At 49.8% G+C, this 18,066-nt stretch overlaps 1 protein-coding gene across 1 annotated transcript in view; it reads right to left on the bottom strand.

Annotated features, from left to right (window-relative positions):
- LOC100349208 (NACHT, LRR and PYD domains-containing protein 9) overlaps positions 1-18,066 on the bottom strand; it is a 42,498-nt gene that overhangs the window by 20,637 nt on the left and 3,795 nt on the right. Inside the window, exons 2-4 of the mRNA XM_070062676.1 lie at positions 4,342-5,878; positions 2,938-3,099; positions 1,623-1,790 (exon numbers count right to left, since the gene is read on the bottom strand). Of these exons, the coding sequence (XP_069918777.1) occupies positions 1,623-1,790; positions 2,938-3,099; positions 4,342-5,878 (1,867 nt within the window). The remainder of the gene's footprint in view (positions 1-1,622; positions 1,791-2,937; positions 3,100-4,341; positions 5,879-18,066) is intronic.

Genomic DNA, 18,066 nt, shown 5'->3' with positions numbered 1-18,066 from the left:
CTTGAGGAGTGCTGTAGGACTAAATCCATCAAAACCAGAGGAGGACCAGCGCCAAGCCCACTACCAGAAGGCTTCAATTGCCGAATTCTACTTAACATCTTACGAATGAACACAAATGCTTCTTAAACTATTTCAACATGATAGAAGAGGAAAGAATTCTTCCAAATTCTACGCAGTCAGCAGCACCCAGATACCAAAACTAGACAAAGTCCTCATCAAAAGCAAGCTGCTAACCAGTATCCTTGATGAGCAAGGATGCAGAGGTTTGCAAGACAATGCAGCAAATGAAACCCAACAGTGCATGAGAGACATTCAACTATTCACCATCACGCTCACCTCAGTGGCACGCAGACCACCAGCATTCACCATGATCGAGTCACCCCAGTGATGAGGATGGCTCATAGCACACTCAACTCGGCCCTCAGAGCACTTCATGGGCTGGCACAGCTGTTGCCATCTTGGCACTGGTGACATTGGGGCTGGCTCACTCTTTGTTGTGGGGGCTTCCCTGTGCATTGTGGGATGTTCTTCAGATGCTGGGGCTCCACCTACTGGATTCCAGGAGAACCTTCACCAGGCATCTGTGACCATCAATGCATCTCCACGGGCCGGCACTGTGTCTTAGCAGGCGAAGCTGCCGCCAGCAGTGCTGGTATCCCCTATGAGCACTGGTTCAAGTCCCAGCTGGTCCACTTCCAATCCAGCTCCCTGTTAGTGCACCTGGGAAAGCAGCAGAAGATGGCCCAAGTCCCTGGGTCCTTGCACCCACATGGGAGACTCAGAAGAAGCTCCTGGCTCCTGACTTTGGATTGGCCCAGCTCTGGCCATTGTGTCCATTTGAGGAGTGAACCCAAATGGAAGCAGATCAAAGATCTGCCTCTCCCGTCTTTCAAATAAGTAAATCTTTCTATAAAAAAATCTCCAGATATCAGCATCCCCTTAGGGACACACCTGCCCGCTGTTGAGAGAACTGCTGAGCTACAGAAAAACCTGTCATTCTACCCAACAGCAAACTGAAATCCATCAAGAATGCAACGGTTTGCCCCAAAGCTGCAAAATTTCGAGCTACCAAGTATCCACGATTGAGTCCTACCCTTGTCACTTTCAACCTATACCCACCTCACCTGGGGTCTGGGGATTCCGAGACTGCCAAGATGCAAAACATACGAAGTGAAGGCAGGTAGAACGACTCCCAGGAGAGGAGAGAGGCACATTTTTTTTTGACAGGCAGAGTGGACAGTGAGAGAGAGAGACAGAGAGAGAAAGGTCTTCCTTTGCCATTGGTTCACCCTCCAATGGCCGCCGCGGCCGGCGCACCGCGCTGATCCGATGGCAGGAGCCAGGTGCTTCTCCTGGTCTCCCACGGGGTGCAGGGCCCAAGGACTTGGGCCATCCTGCACTGCACTCCCTGGCCACAGCAGAGAGCTGGCCTGGAAGAGGGGCAACCGGGACAGAATCCGGTGCCCCGACCGGGACTAGAACCCGGTGTGCCGGCGCCGCTAGGCGGAGGATTAGCCTAGTGAGCCACAGGGCCGGCCTAGGGGGCACATTCTAACGGCAGTGTCCATGCCCAGACCAACCTGACGCTCAGCATGCGCGGCCCAGGCACTTTTATCACTTACTTCAGCACTTCCAAGTTGCACTTGGGCTTCTTCAGCATCTCGCACAGGTACCTGACCCCAATGGAGGAGACATTCGTACGGTACAGATTCAGGTACTTCAGGTGAGGGTGAAGAAGCATTTTGGTACTGAAGTCTACGCCGTTTCCAAAGTTGGACATAAAATTAAACCTGTAAAAGCCAACGGAGTGCAGTCAAGCAAGGAGGTCCGAACAAAGCCACACCCACTCTGTTCTTCCCTCCTCCTGCTTATGGGTTGTGGAATCCTGCTGACTCCTGGCCAATTATTGTCCATTGAGCTCTTCAGACACCAGACAGGATCCAGGTGCTTACAGCTGCTTGTTGGCGCATCTGCATACCCACAGGCAGCGTGAAGGGAGCGGGTCAGGCAGGTCTTGTATTACACCGAGATCCCTCGGGTTCAGGGTAAACCATGCCTGTACCTCTCCATGTTCTTCGATCTGGCACAGGGCCTCACTTACACCAGACACGCACATAGTTCAGTTAATACCGCACGAAAGGCACACGGGGAAAAACAAACCCAGAGCAAACCAGGTACAAGCTTCCAAGGGCCTCTCTCCGTAGAGTGACCAGGACTCGACTGATTCCTCCAGCACCAACTGCAACTCGTGTGAGATAGCATCTGCTGGGAGAACTCAGAGGCTTAGAGGCCAAGCGCTTTGTTAAACCTGGGAGTAGTCACAGAGGTACCTCTGCCTGGTATGTGCCCACATTCCAAACTTGCCCACCCTAGTGCAGCTAGGGAGGCAGGAATTCTCCCCAAAGTCAAGTTCTTTTTTATTTTTTTGACAGGCAGAGTGGACAGTGAGAGAGAGAGACAGAGAGAAAGGTCTTCCTTTGCCGTTGGTTCACCCTCCAATGGCCTCCGTGGCCGGCGCACCGCACTGATCCGATGGCAGGAGCCAGGAGCCGGGTGCTTTTCCTGGTCTCCCATGGGGTGCAGGGCCCAAGCACCTGGGCCATCCTCCACTGCACTCCCTGACCACAGCAGAGAGCTGGCCTGGAAGAGGGGCAACCGGGACAGAATCCGGCGCCCCAACCGGAACTAGAACCCGGTGTGCTGGCGCCGCTAGGCGGAGGATTAGCCTAGTGAGCCGCGGCGCCGGCCCAAAGTCAAGTTCTCTACCATTCAAGGGCTGGCCTGGCAAGCATCCCTTCCTGGGGACAGCAGTCTCAGGCTTGCTATGTGAACTATTTTTCTGCACAAATACACTGGCCAGCCATTATACACGTGATATCTGTAACCAAATAATACTACTACTAATAGGATCTGGGAGCAGGCCGAGATCAAACTTACGCCAAGGCTTGGATCTTGCATGTGGGATGGGCCAGAGCTTTCCAAAGAATTGTCAAGGAAGCATCATCAAGCTTACAGTTGTCCATATCTAACAACTCAAATTTCTTGCTGGTGCTGAACACGGAGCAAAGGTCCCTCCAGTAGGCGAGCTTCTTACTGTGACTTTGGGAAAAGAAAACCCGTGACTCCCCAGCGGCTGAGTTCCATGCGCGACATCCTCAGGACAGGCAGACAATGCCCCAGACCTCTCAGAGGTGACCAATGCCCACATGCAGGGGGAGGAGTTCAGCCAGGTGAAGTCAGTGAGTGTGGCGTAGTGTTAAGGAAGATGGACCCCCAGGCAAGAGGAGCTGCACTGAAATCGTGGCTGAACTGCTTGTTGGCTATGTGGCCCTGAAGAAGCTGTTCCACCTCATTCATCCCCCTTAGTCAAAGTGGAAGTTCTCTCCTCCCTTCAGAGAAAGGTACCTCCTTCTTTGATGGCCCCTTCTTTCCACTGGGATCTCACTCACAGAGATCTTTTGCCAGAGTGTCTTGGCTTTCCATGCCTGAAATACTCTCATGGGCTTTTCAGCCAGATCCGTATGCCTTAAGGGCTGACTCTGAGGCCAGAGTGCTATTTGGGACATTTGCCATTCTGTGAGTCTGCTGTGTATCTCACTTCCCATGTTGGATTGTTCTCTCACTTTTTTATTCTTTCAGTTAGTATTCACAAACACTGGTCTGGTTTATGTGACCCCTTTGACTCAATCCTATTAGTATGATCAATTGTGAACAGAAATTGATCACTTGGACTAGTGAGATGGCATTGGTACGTGCCACCTTGATGGGATTGTATTGGAATCCCCTGGTATGCTTCTAACTCTACCATTTGGAGCAAGTCCGATTGAGCACGTCCCAAACTGTGCATCTCCTCCCTCTCTTATTCCCCTGGTACGTGAGACTTGTTTTCATGTGATCAAGGAGAGGTATCTGGCGATGCCTCCGTGAACGGGAAGCTGCACCCCAGCATTAGGACAGGTGCCGTACAGCTGAGAGCTGAAGTATCAGCTGGTAAGCTGAACCCAGCGTAGGCAGCAGGGACACAGGTACAATCCACAGTCACAGGTTTCCCAGGCACCCAGAGGCGAAGCAGAGGAGGGGAAGAAGCAGTCATAATAAAAGCTACGTGACTTTAAACCTGACATTGATCTCATCAAGTAAAAGCCTTTTCTTTATACTGATGGGGAAAGGCACCCAGAACCTGCTGCTCACAGCCACATAGCCATCAACGGGAAGCCCCGGGGAAGCCCGGACTACAGCATCCGTGCTCTTGAGCAGGAAAGTGAAGGACGGGCACGAACGCGAACCCCAAGTGGCAGAGGCCTGTGCGCGCGGGGGTGGGGGATTCGCGTGTGGACTCACTCTGGGATAGCGCCCAAGTCCCCTGGGAAGTCGTCGTCCACACACAGGTGCAGTTTCTTCACGTTCCGGCTGTTTTTCAGGCAGAAGGAAGACATCGCCAGATTTTCAAGGCTGTCGATGTAAATGAAGATTTCTTCAAAGAAATCCATCACTTGTGCGACGAATTCCCTCTCCTGGATCTCAAACAGAGCGGAGCTCAAGTTCTGGAAATTCACCACTTCACCAGGCTCGCCCTTGCTTAGGCGTTGAAGGCACTGGGATATTTTGGGCTTTATGTCTTCAGACAGCAGCATGCCGAACCATTTGCCCAGCATGCCGGTGATTCTGCCGCTGCAGATGCCAAAGAGGAATATCCCCATCCGGTACAAGCGGCTTTGGAGCTGCCCCATAGTTGCCGCGACCAGCTGCGCTATGCTTCCAATGACTGGGTTCAGCTGGTCTCCGGGCTGTCCGAGGAAGTAGAACAAGGCAGCACAGAACTCTTGCAAGGGCGTGTGGTTGAAGACGAAGCCGTCGCCTCGTGGCCGGAGAAATCTCACGTCCAGCCACATCACCACGTCAGATTCAGACACCCCGTGCCTCCTGAGATCCGCTTGGGAGAACACGTAGGTCTGAGTCCATATCCCCTCCGCGGCCAAGGTACACAAGCTTTTCATCTGCGCCCTGTTCTGCAGGGGGGGACAGTTCTCCCTCCCTACTCTGAATGCACCTGTTAAGAAGAACGCATGCAGAGAAGTGGTGTTCTCGAAGACGACGTGAAGTTGCTCCCCCCTCTCTTGCTGCCACTTCATACAAGTACAGAGCAGCCAGGATATCAGAGGGTTCTCGCACAAGGCGAACAGTGAGGGGATGGCTCTCACAAAACTGAGGGCTCTCAAGGCGTCTTTCTTCTCACCGAAGAAGTAGGAGAAATACAGTTTCCTTTGCTGTTCCGAGAATCCTTTGAGTCTTAGGTATGTTGGATTTTCCAAGAAGGAACAGTATTTTCCGATACTCGTCTTGCCATATCCAAGCAGCAGAGAACATTCTGGAAGCATTGCTTTCTGCAGCAAGCTGCTCAGGATAACCTGTGTTGGCTTCCGTTGCCTCCAGTCACTGCACAAGTCAGTCTGCTGTTCCAAGTCGAATTTCAGCTCCTCAAAGCCGTCCATGATGAACAGGATCTTCACTGGCTGGGCAAAGACATCTTCGAGCACCTCCTCTGACGCGGGCCAGTCTCTGGAGACGAGCTCCGCTAGGCTCGTCTCTGCGACACCATTCAGCTCATAGACGCTGAAGAAGAACACAAAGGCGAACCTGTCCCTCCATAAGTTCCCGTTCGCCCACTCCAACATCAGCTTTCTCAGCAGCGTGGTCTTGCCACTGCCTTTGGGGCCACTCAGTACCACAGTGAGTGGTCCGACCTTGTACGCAACATACAATGATATGTACTCGTTAAACACCGTTTCTCTGTAGAAGTGCTCAGGGACTTGGAGACAGGTCTCTTCCTCCCAGATGAGATGAAATTTTGTCTTCATGTGGTTTCTGTATGGGCTTACTTTACCCAAGTTAACTAGAAGAAGGTAGAAATGCACTCACTGTTGTGTCCTCCTCAGAACAGCTCTTACACCCGTCTTACAACTTCTGTGACGTGGCCCATCTGCATCTCTAGGTAAGTTTGGAGCAGAATCTGGTGAAACCCTGTCCCTGGGAGTACAGGCACAAACCTGCAAACCTAACTCAGAGCTAGAGACGAAGGCAAGGGTGAATAACCGGGCATTGCATTTCAAGTACAAGAGGTGGGGGATGGTATCTCCCCAGCGGAGAACCCATGAACACCACCATCTGCCGAGGCAGGGGGGACAGTGTCACTGTTGACCTCACAGTATCTTTTCTACAAGCCACAGAGTCAACTCCAGTCCCACCTCACACAAAAAGCATCGGACAGTCTATGGGACTCCAGGTTCAGACCGATTAAGAAATGGTAGGGTCAAGCAAGTGTTTATCCCGTATCTGACTGGAATCCTTGGGGTCTAGTTTATTACCAACACTCTGACTGTACTGAACTCTGGAGCTGTAGCCCTGAACTATCATCCCTTTGATTGATTGATTACATCTGCTGGTTTGCTCCCCAAATGGCTGTAATGACTGGGCTGGGGACAAGCCAAAGCCAGGAGCTTCTTCTGGGTCTTCCATGTAGGTCCAGGAGCCCAAGGACTTGGGCTGTCCTCTTCTGCTTTCCCAGGAGCATTAGCAGGGAGCTGAACGGGCACCCACATAGGATGCCAGTGCTGCAGGTTGTGGCTTTGACTTGCTGCACCACAGTGCCAGTTCCCTTTACAGCTTTTTCTAAAAGGTCAGATTTGGCTATGCCGAGACTCACCAAGCTGCCCTAAGTGACTCCCCGGTGCCAACATCCCATATGGGCGCCAGTTCTAGTCCCAGCTGCTCCACTTCAAGCTCCGCTTGGGAAAGCAGTGGAAGGTGGCCCAAGTCCTTGGGCCCCTGCACCCACGTGGGAGACCTGGAGGAAGCTCCTGGCTTTGGATCGGCACAGCTCCGGCCGTTGCGGCCATCTGGAGAGTGACCCAGCAGATGGAAGACATCTCTCTGCCTCTCCCCCCTCTCTCTCTCTGCCTCTCCCCCCTCTCTCTCTCTGCCTCTCCCCCCTCTCTCTCTCTGCCTCTCCCCCCTCTCTCTCTCTGCCTCTCCCCCCTCTCTCTCTCTGCCTCTCCCCCCTCTCTCTCTCTGCCTCTCCCCCCTCTCTCTCTCTGCCTCTCCCCCCTCTCTCTCTCTGCCTCTCCCCCCTCTCTCTCTCTGCCTCTCCCCCCTCTCTCTCTCTGCCTCTCCCCTCTCTCTCTGCCTCTCCCCCCCCTCTCTCTGCCTCTCCCCCCCCTCTCTCTGCCTCTCCCCTCTCTCTCTCTCTGCCTCTCCCCTCTCTCTCTCTCTGCCTCTCCCCTCTCTCTCTCTCTCTGCCTCTCCCCTCTCTCTCTCTCTCTGCCTCTCCCCTCTCTCTCTCTCTCTGCCTCTCCCCTCTCTCTCTCTCTCTGCCTCTCCCCTCTCTCTCTCTCTCTGCCTCTCCCCTCTCTCTCTCCCTCTGCCTCTCCCCTCCCTCTCCCTCTGCCTCTCCCCTCCCTCTCTCTCTGCCTCTCCCCCCTCTCTCTCTGCCTCTCCCCCCCCCTCTCTCTGCCTCTCCCCCCCCCTCTCTCTGCCTCTCCCCCCCCTCTCTCTGCCTCTCCCCTCTCTCTCTCTCTGCCTCTCCCCTCTCTCTCTCTCTGCCTCTCCCCTCTCTCTCTCTCTGCCTCTCCCCTCTCTCTCTCTCTGCCTCTCCCCTCTCTCTCTCTCTGCCTCTCCCCTCTCTCTCTCTCTGCCTCTCCCCTCTCTCTCTCTCTGCCTCTCCCCTCTCTCTCTCTCTGCCTCTCCCCTCCCTCTCTCTCTGCCTCTCCCCTCCCTCTCTCTCTGCCTCTCCCCTCCCTCTCTCTCTGCCTCTCCCCTCCCTCTCTCTCTGCCTCTCCCCTCCCTCTCTCTCTGCCTCTCCCCTCCCTCTCTCTCTGCCTCTCCCCTCCCTCTCTCTCTGCCTCTCCCCTCTCTCTCTCTCTGCCTCTCCCCTCTCTCTCTCTCTGCCTCTCCCCTCTCTCTCTCTCTGCCTCTCCCCTCTCTCTCTCTCTGCCTCTCCCCTCTCTCTCTCTCTGCCTCTCCCCTCTCTCTCTCTCTGCCTCTCCCCTCTCTCTCTCTCTGCCTCTCCCCTCTCTCTCTCTCTGCCTCTCCCCTCTCTCTCTCTCTGCCTCTCCCCTCTCTCTCTGCCTCTCCCCTCTCTCTCTGCCTCTCCCCTCTCTCTCTCTCTCTGCCTCTCCTCTCTCTCTCTCTGCCTCTCCTCTCTCTCTCTCTGCCTCTCCTCTCTCTCTCTCTCTCTCTCTCTCTCTGCCTCTCCTCTCTGTAACTCTTTCAAATAAATAAACCTTAAAGAAAAAAAGGGAAATCCAAGAACAAATGCTCCCAGGGAGCCCGAGTTTCTGGGTCCCCTCGTCGAGCCGAGGTTCATGTGCCCCGACATCCCTGCTCAACAGTGTGGGAGAACCGAGATGTGAGCACTGCTGTTCAAACATCGTTACCCCACTGAATTAAAAATAAAATCGTTACTTCAATGCTGGAGACAAAATCCTGTCCTACCCCTCCTTCTCAGGCAGCTTTGCTTTCCTTGCAGGATGGGACAGGAATGACGAAGTCACTCCTGTCTGATTCTTCCATAGTACACTCTCCACAGTGACTCAGGAAGCAGAACTGCAGTTTTATGTTCTGTGCAGTAACAGCTGTGTCAGGCCAAAAATCAGGTTCTTAGAAAGCGACTGTGCCAGTTGCTTCTAAGATTGTCTGCCTCCTTCCTCTTAAAGCATTTCTTTTATTCAACTGATAGTAAACCAACTATCAGTAAAACACACATCTCATGCAAAATGCATGCATTCAGTAAAGAGAAACTGGGAAGGGAGAAAACCTAAAGCCTTATTATTTGAATTTTAAGATTTCATACAAGACTCAAACCCACAGAAGGGAACAAATGGGATTAGACCCCAAAGAGGCCTGACAAGGACACACCTGAGCCAAGTGTAGTGTCTGGGGGCCTTGCTCTCCCCGTGTTAAACGGTGAATGCAGCAGCGGGACCATACCCATCTGCTCCCCGCTCCTTCCCTCCAGTCTAGCAAGTGGGGGTCCTTCAGGGAGCTGCACTGGCATTCTGACGTCATCAGGCCACTACTGTAAAAATGGTTTCAAACTTAGGACATACAGAGGAAACAGTCATTCCAAAATTCTACCTCATATGAACGTCCGTGATCGGTTGGGATCTTCATCATTAAGTCTCCCTCCCGTCTTCTCTCTACGGTGAAATTACACTGTCTGTGCTGTTTTGCAGCATGGTTTGATTGAACAGTCCATTACAGGTGCCTCTCTAAGTTCATGCTTACCTGTTGAGTGCACCTGCCATTATTTTATTAATGTTCTTCATTTCTCTATAAACCTGCTGACAACATTTGAGACATTCACGAATTTTAGTTTTTGGATTGAAGGCAGGAAAAACGGAGCCTCATTCCTCTGCCAGGTTGCAGCTCAACCGGCATTGCTGTGACAAGGAGAGTAGTTTTTCCTCCTCCATTCACCAACAGTTGATGAGGTCACCTTCTGAACACTGGCTGGTCTGGCACTGCACGCCTTCCACCTGCTGCCCTCACCCAAAGCCAGACCAATGGGACCGCCTTGTCTGGGGCCGTCAGCCTCTCAGACTAAAGCGAGAGGTGTCTGCAGGACCCTGTGGAAGCTGCTTTTCTTCTCAGAGAACCAACGGCCTGGAAATGCGGACTGGCCCCCAGACGGTCCTGGGGAAGGCGGTCCTCAGTGTGACCCAAGAGCTAATTACAGGCAGTGAGGGTGAAGATGGCTCCAGCTTTCCAGCCCAGGCGGAAAACAGAGTCCTGAATTCACGGAGAGACTCTGGTTGGCTTTATTTTTGGTCAGAGTTTGAACTCGAGTTTGATTTCACTAGATGTTGGTGGTGACATTTCAGTGTGGTGGTAGCAGCACATATGTGGGTACAAAGACGTGTCCAGTTTACACAACTCTGTCCTGTACTTGTCTTTAGCTACCAATCCCCTAACATGGTACTCAACGTGAATTTCAATGTTTTAAAGAAAAAAGTAATGCCTTAGAGACGAACTATAGCAATTAAGGTATTTATGTCTCAAGAGATCAGCTCAGTTCAGACATTCACTTTTTTTTTTTTAAATCATCTAACACTGGCTTTTCTGGTAATGGGGATTCCCCACAGCTACAGGAAGCCGGCTCACAACACTCCAAATGGAAGAAAAGATCCACAACCGTGCATTTGGCACACGAAACAATTTCAGTTGGAAACATCACCCACAGGAAGAGAAGGGGACAAGAAGCAGGCAGAAATGAAATGGGAGTTGAACAAACTTAGAAAAGCAGAAGACAAACAAAATATTCACATCAGCAACGAAATGCCTAAATTACTAGAAGCCTAAAAGGGGGTAGACTTGGAGGAAAACAATTCAGAAACTTAAAGAAAAGCAGGTGTGACCTTATCAGCAAAGATGCACGCAGACTGAAAGTGAAAGGATGGAAAAAGATACTCCAAGCTAACAGAAATCAAAAAAGAGCTGGTGTGGCCATCCTGATATCAGAAAAAATAGACTTTAACATACAAACTACTAAAAGAGACAGAGAAGGGCACTATATAATGATTAAAGGATCTATCCAACAGGAAGACATTACTATTATAAATGTATACACACCTAATTACAGGGCGCCTGGCTATCTGAAAGAATTACTAAAGGATTTAAAGGGAGATATAGACTCAAATACAATAGTAACAGAGGACTTCAACACCCCACTCTCACCAATGGACAGATCAATCAGACAGAAATTCAACAAAGAAACTACAGAGCTAATTGACGCTATAGACCAAATAGACCTAATAGATATCTTCAGAACCTTCCACCCCACAGCCACAGAGTTCACGTATTTCTCCCCAGTACATGGAATGTTCTCTATGATTGACCATATGCTAGGCCATAAAGGGAGCCTCAACAAATTCAAAAAAATTGAAACTATACCATGCAGCTTCTCAGACCATAGAGCAGTGAAACTTGAAATCAACAACCCAAGAATCTCTACACCATATGCAAATATATGGAGAATGGACAACATGATCCTAAATGAACAGTGGGTCATCGAAGAAATAAAAAGAAATCAAAAGCTTTCTAGAAACAAATGAAAATGATAACACAACCTATCAAAATCTGTGGAAAATAGCAAAAGCAGTGCTAAGAGGAAAGTTTATAGCAATTAGTGCCTACATCAAGAAGCTGGAAAGGAACCAAACAAATGAACTCTCCATGCACCTCAAGGATTTAGAGAAACAGCAGCAAATCAAGCCCAAATCCAGAAGGAGGAAAGAAATACTAAAGATCAGGGAAGAAATAGAATTGAAACAAAAAAAAAATACAAAAGATCAACAAAACCAGGAGCTGGTTCTTTGAAAAAATAAACAAAATTGACACACCATTGGCCCAACTAACCAAAAAAAGGAGAGAGAAGACCCAAATCTGTAAAATCAAAGATAGTAATGGAAATGTAACAGACACAACAGAAACAAAAAGAATCATCAGAAACTACTACAAAGAGATGTATGCTAACAAATTGGGGAACCCGGAAGAAATGGATAGATTCCTGGACACATACAACCTTCCTAAACTGAGCCAGGAAGATATAGAAAATCTAAACAGACCCATAACCATGGAAGAAATTGAATCAGTAATAAATGCACTACTGAAAAAGAGCCCAGGGCCGGATGGCTTCACCGCCGAATTTTACCAGACATTTAGAGAACAACTAACCCCCATTCTTCTCAAGTTATTCAAAACAATTGGAAGGGAGGGAATCCTCCCAAATTCTTTCTACGAAGCCAATATCACCTTAATTCCTAAGCCCAGAAAAGACACAACAGAGAAAGAAAACTACAGACCTATCTCCCTGATGAACATAGATGCAAAAATACTCAACAAAATTCTGGCAAACCAAATCCAACTGCACATCAGAAAGATCATTTCACCCAGACCAAGTGGGATTTATCCCTGGTATGCAGGGATGGTTCAATATTCGAAAGTCAATCAATGTGATACATCACATTAACAAATTGAGAAACAAAAATCATATGGTTATCTCAATAGATGCAGAGAAAGCATTTGACAAAATACAACACCCCTTCATGATGAAAACCCTAAGCAAATTGGGGTTAGAAGGAACATTCCTCAACACAATTAAGGCAGTCTATGATAAACCAAAGGCCAGCATCATATTGAATGGGGAAAAGTTGGAGGCATTTCCATTGAAAACTGGCACCAGACAGGGATGCCCACTCTCACCATTGCTATTCAATATAGTCCTACAAGTGTTAGCCAGAGCCATAAGGCAAGAAAAAGAAATTAAAGGGATACAAATGGGAAAGGAGGAAGTCAAACTATCCCTGTTTGCAGATGACATGATACTATATATAGGGGACCCAATAAACTCCTATAAGAGACTACTGGAACTCATAGAAGAGTTTGGTAAAGTAGCAGGATACAAAGTCAACGCTCAGAAATCAACAGCCTTTGTATACACAGACAATGCCAGGGCCAAGGAAGAACTACTAAGATCAATCCCATTCATGATAGCCACAAAAACAATAAAGTACCTTGGAATAAATTTAACCAAGGAGGTCAAAGACCTCTATGATGAAAATTACAAGACACTAAAGAAAGAAATAGAAGACGACACAAAAAAATGGAAAAACCTGCCATGCTCATGGATTGGAAGAATCAATATTATCAAAATGTCCATTCTCCCAAAAGCAATTTACAAGTTCAATGCAATACCAATCAAAATACCAAAGTCATTCTTCAAAGACCTAGAAAAAATGATGCTGAAATTCATATGGAGAAACAGGAGACTGAGAATAGCTAAAGCAATCCTTTACAATAAAAACAAGGCCGGAGGCATCACAATTCCAGACTTCAAGACATACTACAGGGCAGTTACAATCAAAACAGCCTGGTACTGGTACAAAAACAGATGGATAGACCAATGGAACAGAATAGAAACACCGGAGATCAATCCAAACATCTATAACCAACTCATATTCGACAAAGGACCTAAAACCAACCCCTGGAACAAGGACAGCCTCTTCAACAAATGGTGCTGGGAAAACTGGATGTCCACATGTCGCAGTATGAAGCAAGACCCCTACCTTACACCTTATACAAAAATCCACTCAACATGGATCAAAGAACTAGAGATGCGCCACGACACCATGAAAGTAATTGAGAGCATAGGGGAAACCCTCCAAGATACTGGAACAGGCAAAGAATTCCTGGAGAAGACCCCAGAGGCATGGGTAATCAAAGATAAATTAAACAAATGGGATTACCTCAAATTGAAGAGTTTCTTTACAGCAAAGGAAACAGTCAGGAAAGTGAAGAGGCAACCAACAGAATGGGAGACGTTATTCACAAACTACACAGATAAAGGATTAACAACTAGAATCTATAAAATGATCAAAAAACACCACAGAATTAAAACAAAAAACCCAATAAAAAAAAAATGGGCCAAGGACCTTAACAGATATTTTTCAAAAGAGGAAATCCAAATGTTCAACAGACACATGAAAAAATGCTCAGGATCCCTAGCCATCAGGGAAATGCAGATCAAAACCACAATGAGATACCACCTCACTCCGGTTAGATTGGCTTACATACAGAAATCAACCAACAACAGATGCTGGCGAGGATGTGGAGAAAAGGGGACACTAATCCACTGTTGGTGGGAATGCAAACTGGTAAAGCCACTATGGAAGACAGTTTGGAGAGTCCTCAGAAACCTGAATATAGCACTACCACAGGACCCAGCCATCCCACTCCTTGGAATTTACCCAAATGGAATTAAAAGGGAGAAAAAAAAGAGCCATTTGTACCTCAATATTTGTTGCAGCTCAATTCACAATAGCTAAGACATGGAATCAACCTAAATGTCCATCAACGGATGACTGGATAAAGAAACTATGGGATATGTACTCTATGGAACACTATACAGTAGTAAAAAACAATGAAATCCAGGCATTTACAACAAAATGGAGGAAGCTGGAAAGCATCATGCTGAGTGAAATAAGCCAGTCCAAAAGGGATAAATATCACATGTTCTCCCTGATCGATGGCAACTAAACGAGCATCTAAAATGATACCCACTGAAGTAAAATGGACACTATGAGAGACAATGACATGATCAGCCCTTGTCTAGACTGTTGAGGAACAACTTACTATTTTATTCCTTTTAGTATTTTTGTTGTTGTTGCTCTGTTTGTTCTACATAAGACCACCAGTTGAACTCTGTAATCAATGCACAATCATTCTTAGGCGTTTAAAATTAACAGAAAAGTGATCTCTGTTAAACATAGGAGTGGGAATAAGAGAGGGAGGAGATATATAGGTTGGCACATGCTCACTTGGACTTACCTCCAATGGTGGAACTAGAAATGTGCCAGGGGATTTCAACTCAATCTTACCAAGGAGGCAGGTACCAATGCCAACACACTTGGTAAAGTGATAAGTATAAATACACAACTGATCAAAAATATAGGGTAAGTGTTGATGAGATTTCACAAATAAGACCAGTGTAAGCAACTAATGAAGGATAGAATTAAAAGGGAGAGAATGATCCTGCGGGGGGAAACAGGACACACAGCAGACTCAGAATGGCAGCACTCCTGCCTCAGAATCAACCCTTGGGACATTTGGATCAGGCTGAAAGGTCCATGAGAGTCTCACAGGCATGGAAAGCCATAACACAGTGTCAAAAAACAACCTAAATGAAAGATCCTGGTGAACAAGACCCCAGAAGAAGGAACAGGCCTTCAAGGAGAGAGGCCCCTTTCTCTGAAGGGAGGAAGGAACCTCCACTGTGATATGGCCTTGACTAAACAAGTTCAGAGTCGGTGAACTCAAGGGGCTTCCATAGCTTAGACAGCTCATAGCAAGAGTCTCAGGTGATTGCTGATGTCATAAATAAGAGTGCCAATTGTTAAATCAACATGGGAGTCACTGGGTACATGCTCCCCACGTAGGATCTCTGTCCTTAATGTGTTCTACTATGAAACTTAAAAACAACACTAGTCGAACAATACCCTATACCTTGTGCAGTTGTGTGAGTGCAGCCTGTTGAAATCCTTGCTTAGTATATACTAAGTTGATCTTCAGTATATGAAGATAACTGAAAATGAAACTCGATGAAGGGCGGGATGGGAGAGGGAGAGGGGAGGGCCACAGGAGGGAGGGAGGTTGGAGTGGGGGAAGCCCAACAATACAAAAGTTGCACTTTGTAAATTCACATTTATTAGATTAAAAAATAACTATGTAACAAACAAAAAAAGAAAAAAAAGAAGTTAATACTTTACCCTTTTAGTATTTCTTATGTTCTACTTAAAACTATTGGTTGAACTCTGTAATTAATACACAATTACTCTTAGGTGTTTAATTAATGCTATAACTAGTACTCAAATAGTATTTTACACTTTGTGTTTCTGTGTGGGTGCAAACTGTTGAAATCTTTACTTAACATACGCTAAATTGATCTGTATATAAAGATAGTTGAAAATTTATCTTGATGTGAATGGAAGGGGAGAGGAGTGGGAGGGGGAGTGTTGTGGGTGGGAGAGAAGTTATGGGGGGGGAGCTATTGTAATCCATAAGCTGTACTTTCGAAATTTATGTTCATTAAACAAAACAAAATATAAATATAAAAAAAAGAAAAGCAGGCGTGAGACGACAGAGGAAAGTAGATTTCATGGGAGAGAGAGAAGGTCCACACAGCTCTTTGTCTTTCAGGGGAAGAAAACCAAAGAGCAGATCAAACCATTAGAGAATGTTCTAGAAGACCCATCTATATTATTGAAGTGGCCCAGAGTGAGAACAGGACTCTAAAAATTGACTTTTTTATTTTTATTTTTTTGACAGGCAGAGTGGACAGTGAGACAGAGACAGAGAGAAAGGTCTTCCTTTTGCCGTTGGTTCACCCTCCAATGGCTGCCGAGCCGGCGCACCGCGCTGATCTGAAGGCAGGAGCCAGGTGCTTATCCTGGTCTCCCACGGGGTGCAGGGCCCAAGGACTTGGGCCATCCTCCACTGCACTCCCGGGCCACAGCAGAGAGCTGGCCTGGAAGAGGGGCAACCGGGACAGAATCCGGTGCCCCGACTGGGACTAGAACCCGGTGTGCTGGTGCAACAAGGCAGAGGATTAGCCTAGTGAGCCGTGGCGCCGGCCAACAATTGACTTTTAAATGTCAACTCAGAGCTCATAGTGAACAAGGCGGGGTGGGAGAACAAGGGGGAGAGGGAGAATGCTTTCCCCAGGCCACTAGCAGGAAGTTGGATTGCAAGTGGAACAGCTGGGACAGGGGCTGGCGCCCATGTGGGATGCCATCAGTACAGGCTGCAGCTTTACCCGCTGTGCCACCTTGCTGACCTCTCCCCCTGCCCCTCCCCCCTCCTCCTCTCTGCCTCACCCTCTGCCTCCCCTCCCCCCTCCCTCCCCCTCTCCCCCTCCCTCCCCCTCCGCCTCCCCCTCTCCCCCTCCGCCTCCCCCTCTCCCCCTCTCCCCCTCCGCCTCCCCCTCTCCCCCTCCGCCTCCCCCTCTCCCCCTCTCCCCTCCGCCTCCCCCTCTCCCCTCTCCCCCTCCGCCTCCCCCTCTCCCCCTCTCCCCCTCCGCCTCCCCTCTCCCCCTCTCCCCCTCCGCCTCCCCCTCTCCTTCTCCCCCTCCGCCTCCCCCTCTCCCTCTCCCCCTCTCCCCCTCTCCCCCTCTCCCCCTCTCCCCCCTCTCCCCCTCTCCCCTCTCCCCCTCTCCCCCTCCGCCTCTCCTCCTCTCTCTCTGCCTCTCCTCCTCTCTCTCTGCCTCTCCTCCTCTCTCTCTCTGCCTCTCCTCCTCTCTCCCTCTGCCTGTCCTCCTCTCTGCCTCCCTCTGCCTCTCCCCTCTCCCTCTGCCTCCTCTCCCCTCTCTCCCTCCTTCTGCCTCTCCCCTCTCTCCCTCCTTCTGCCTCTCCCCTCTCTCCCTCCCTTCTGCCTCTCCCCTCTCCCTCCTTCTGCCTCTCCCTCTCTCCTTCTGCCTCTCCCTCTCCCTCTCTCCTCTCCCTCTCCCTCTCTCCTCTCCCTCTCCCTCTCTCCTCTCCCTCTCTCCTCTCCCTCTCTCCTCTCCCTCTCTCCTCTCCCTCTCCTCCTCCCTCTCTCCTCTCCCTCTCTCCTCTCCCTCTCTCCTCTCCCTCTCTCCTCTCCCTCTCTCCTCTCCTCTGCCTCTCTCCTCTCCCTCTCCCTCTCCCTCTCCTCTCCCTCTCCCCTCTCCTCTCCCTCTCCCCTCTCCCTCCTTCTGCCTCTCCCCTCTCCCTCCTTCTGCCTCTCCCCTCTCCCTCCCTCTCCCTCTGCCTCTCTCCCTCTCCCTCTGCCTCCCTCCCTCTCCCTCTGCCTCCCTCCCTCTCCCTCTGCCTCCCTCCCTCTCCCTCTGCCTCCCTCCCTCTCCCTCTGCCTCTCTCCCTCTCCCTCTGCCTCTCTCCCTCTCCCTCTGCCTCTCTCCCTCTCCCTCTCTCCCTCTCCCTCTGCCTCTCTCCCTCTCCCTCTGCCTCTCTCCCTCTCCCTCTGCCTCTCTCCCTCTCCCTCCTTCTCCCTCCTTCTGCCTCTCTGCCTCCCTCCCTCTCCCTCTGCCTCCCTCCCTCTCCCTCTGCCTCCCTCCCTCTCCCTCTGCCTCCCTCCCTCTCCCTCTGCCTCCCTCCCTCTCCCTCTGCCTCCCTCCCTCTCCCTCTGCCTCCCTCCCTCTCCCTCTCCCCCTCTCCCTCTCTCCCTCTGCCTCTCCTCCTCTCTCCCTCTCTCCCTCTGCCTCTCCTCCTCTCTCCCTCTCCCTCTGCCTCTCCTCCTCTCTCCCTCTGCCTCTCCCCCTCTCTCCCTCTGCCTCCCCTCCTCTCCCCTTCTCCCTCTCCTCCTCTCTCCCTCTGCCTCTCCCTCTCCTCCTCTCTCCTCTCTCCCTCTCCTCCTCTCTCCCTCTGCCTCTCCTCCTCTCTCCCTCTGCCTCTGCCTCTCCTCCTCTCTGCCTCTCCCCTCTAATTATTTCAAATAAATAAAACTTTCAATAATAAATAAAAAGGAAAAAAAGAATGAAGG

The sequence above is a fragment of the Oryctolagus cuniculus genome, chromosome 18 (assembly GCF_964237555.1).
Source record: "Oryctolagus cuniculus chromosome 18, mOryCun1.1, whole genome shotgun sequence".
Lineage (NCBI taxonomy): Eukaryota > Metazoa > Chordata > Mammalia > Lagomorpha > Leporidae > Oryctolagus > Oryctolagus cuniculus.
Note: the sequence above shows the minus strand (reverse complement) of the source record. Positions and strands in the feature narration are given on the sequence as shown.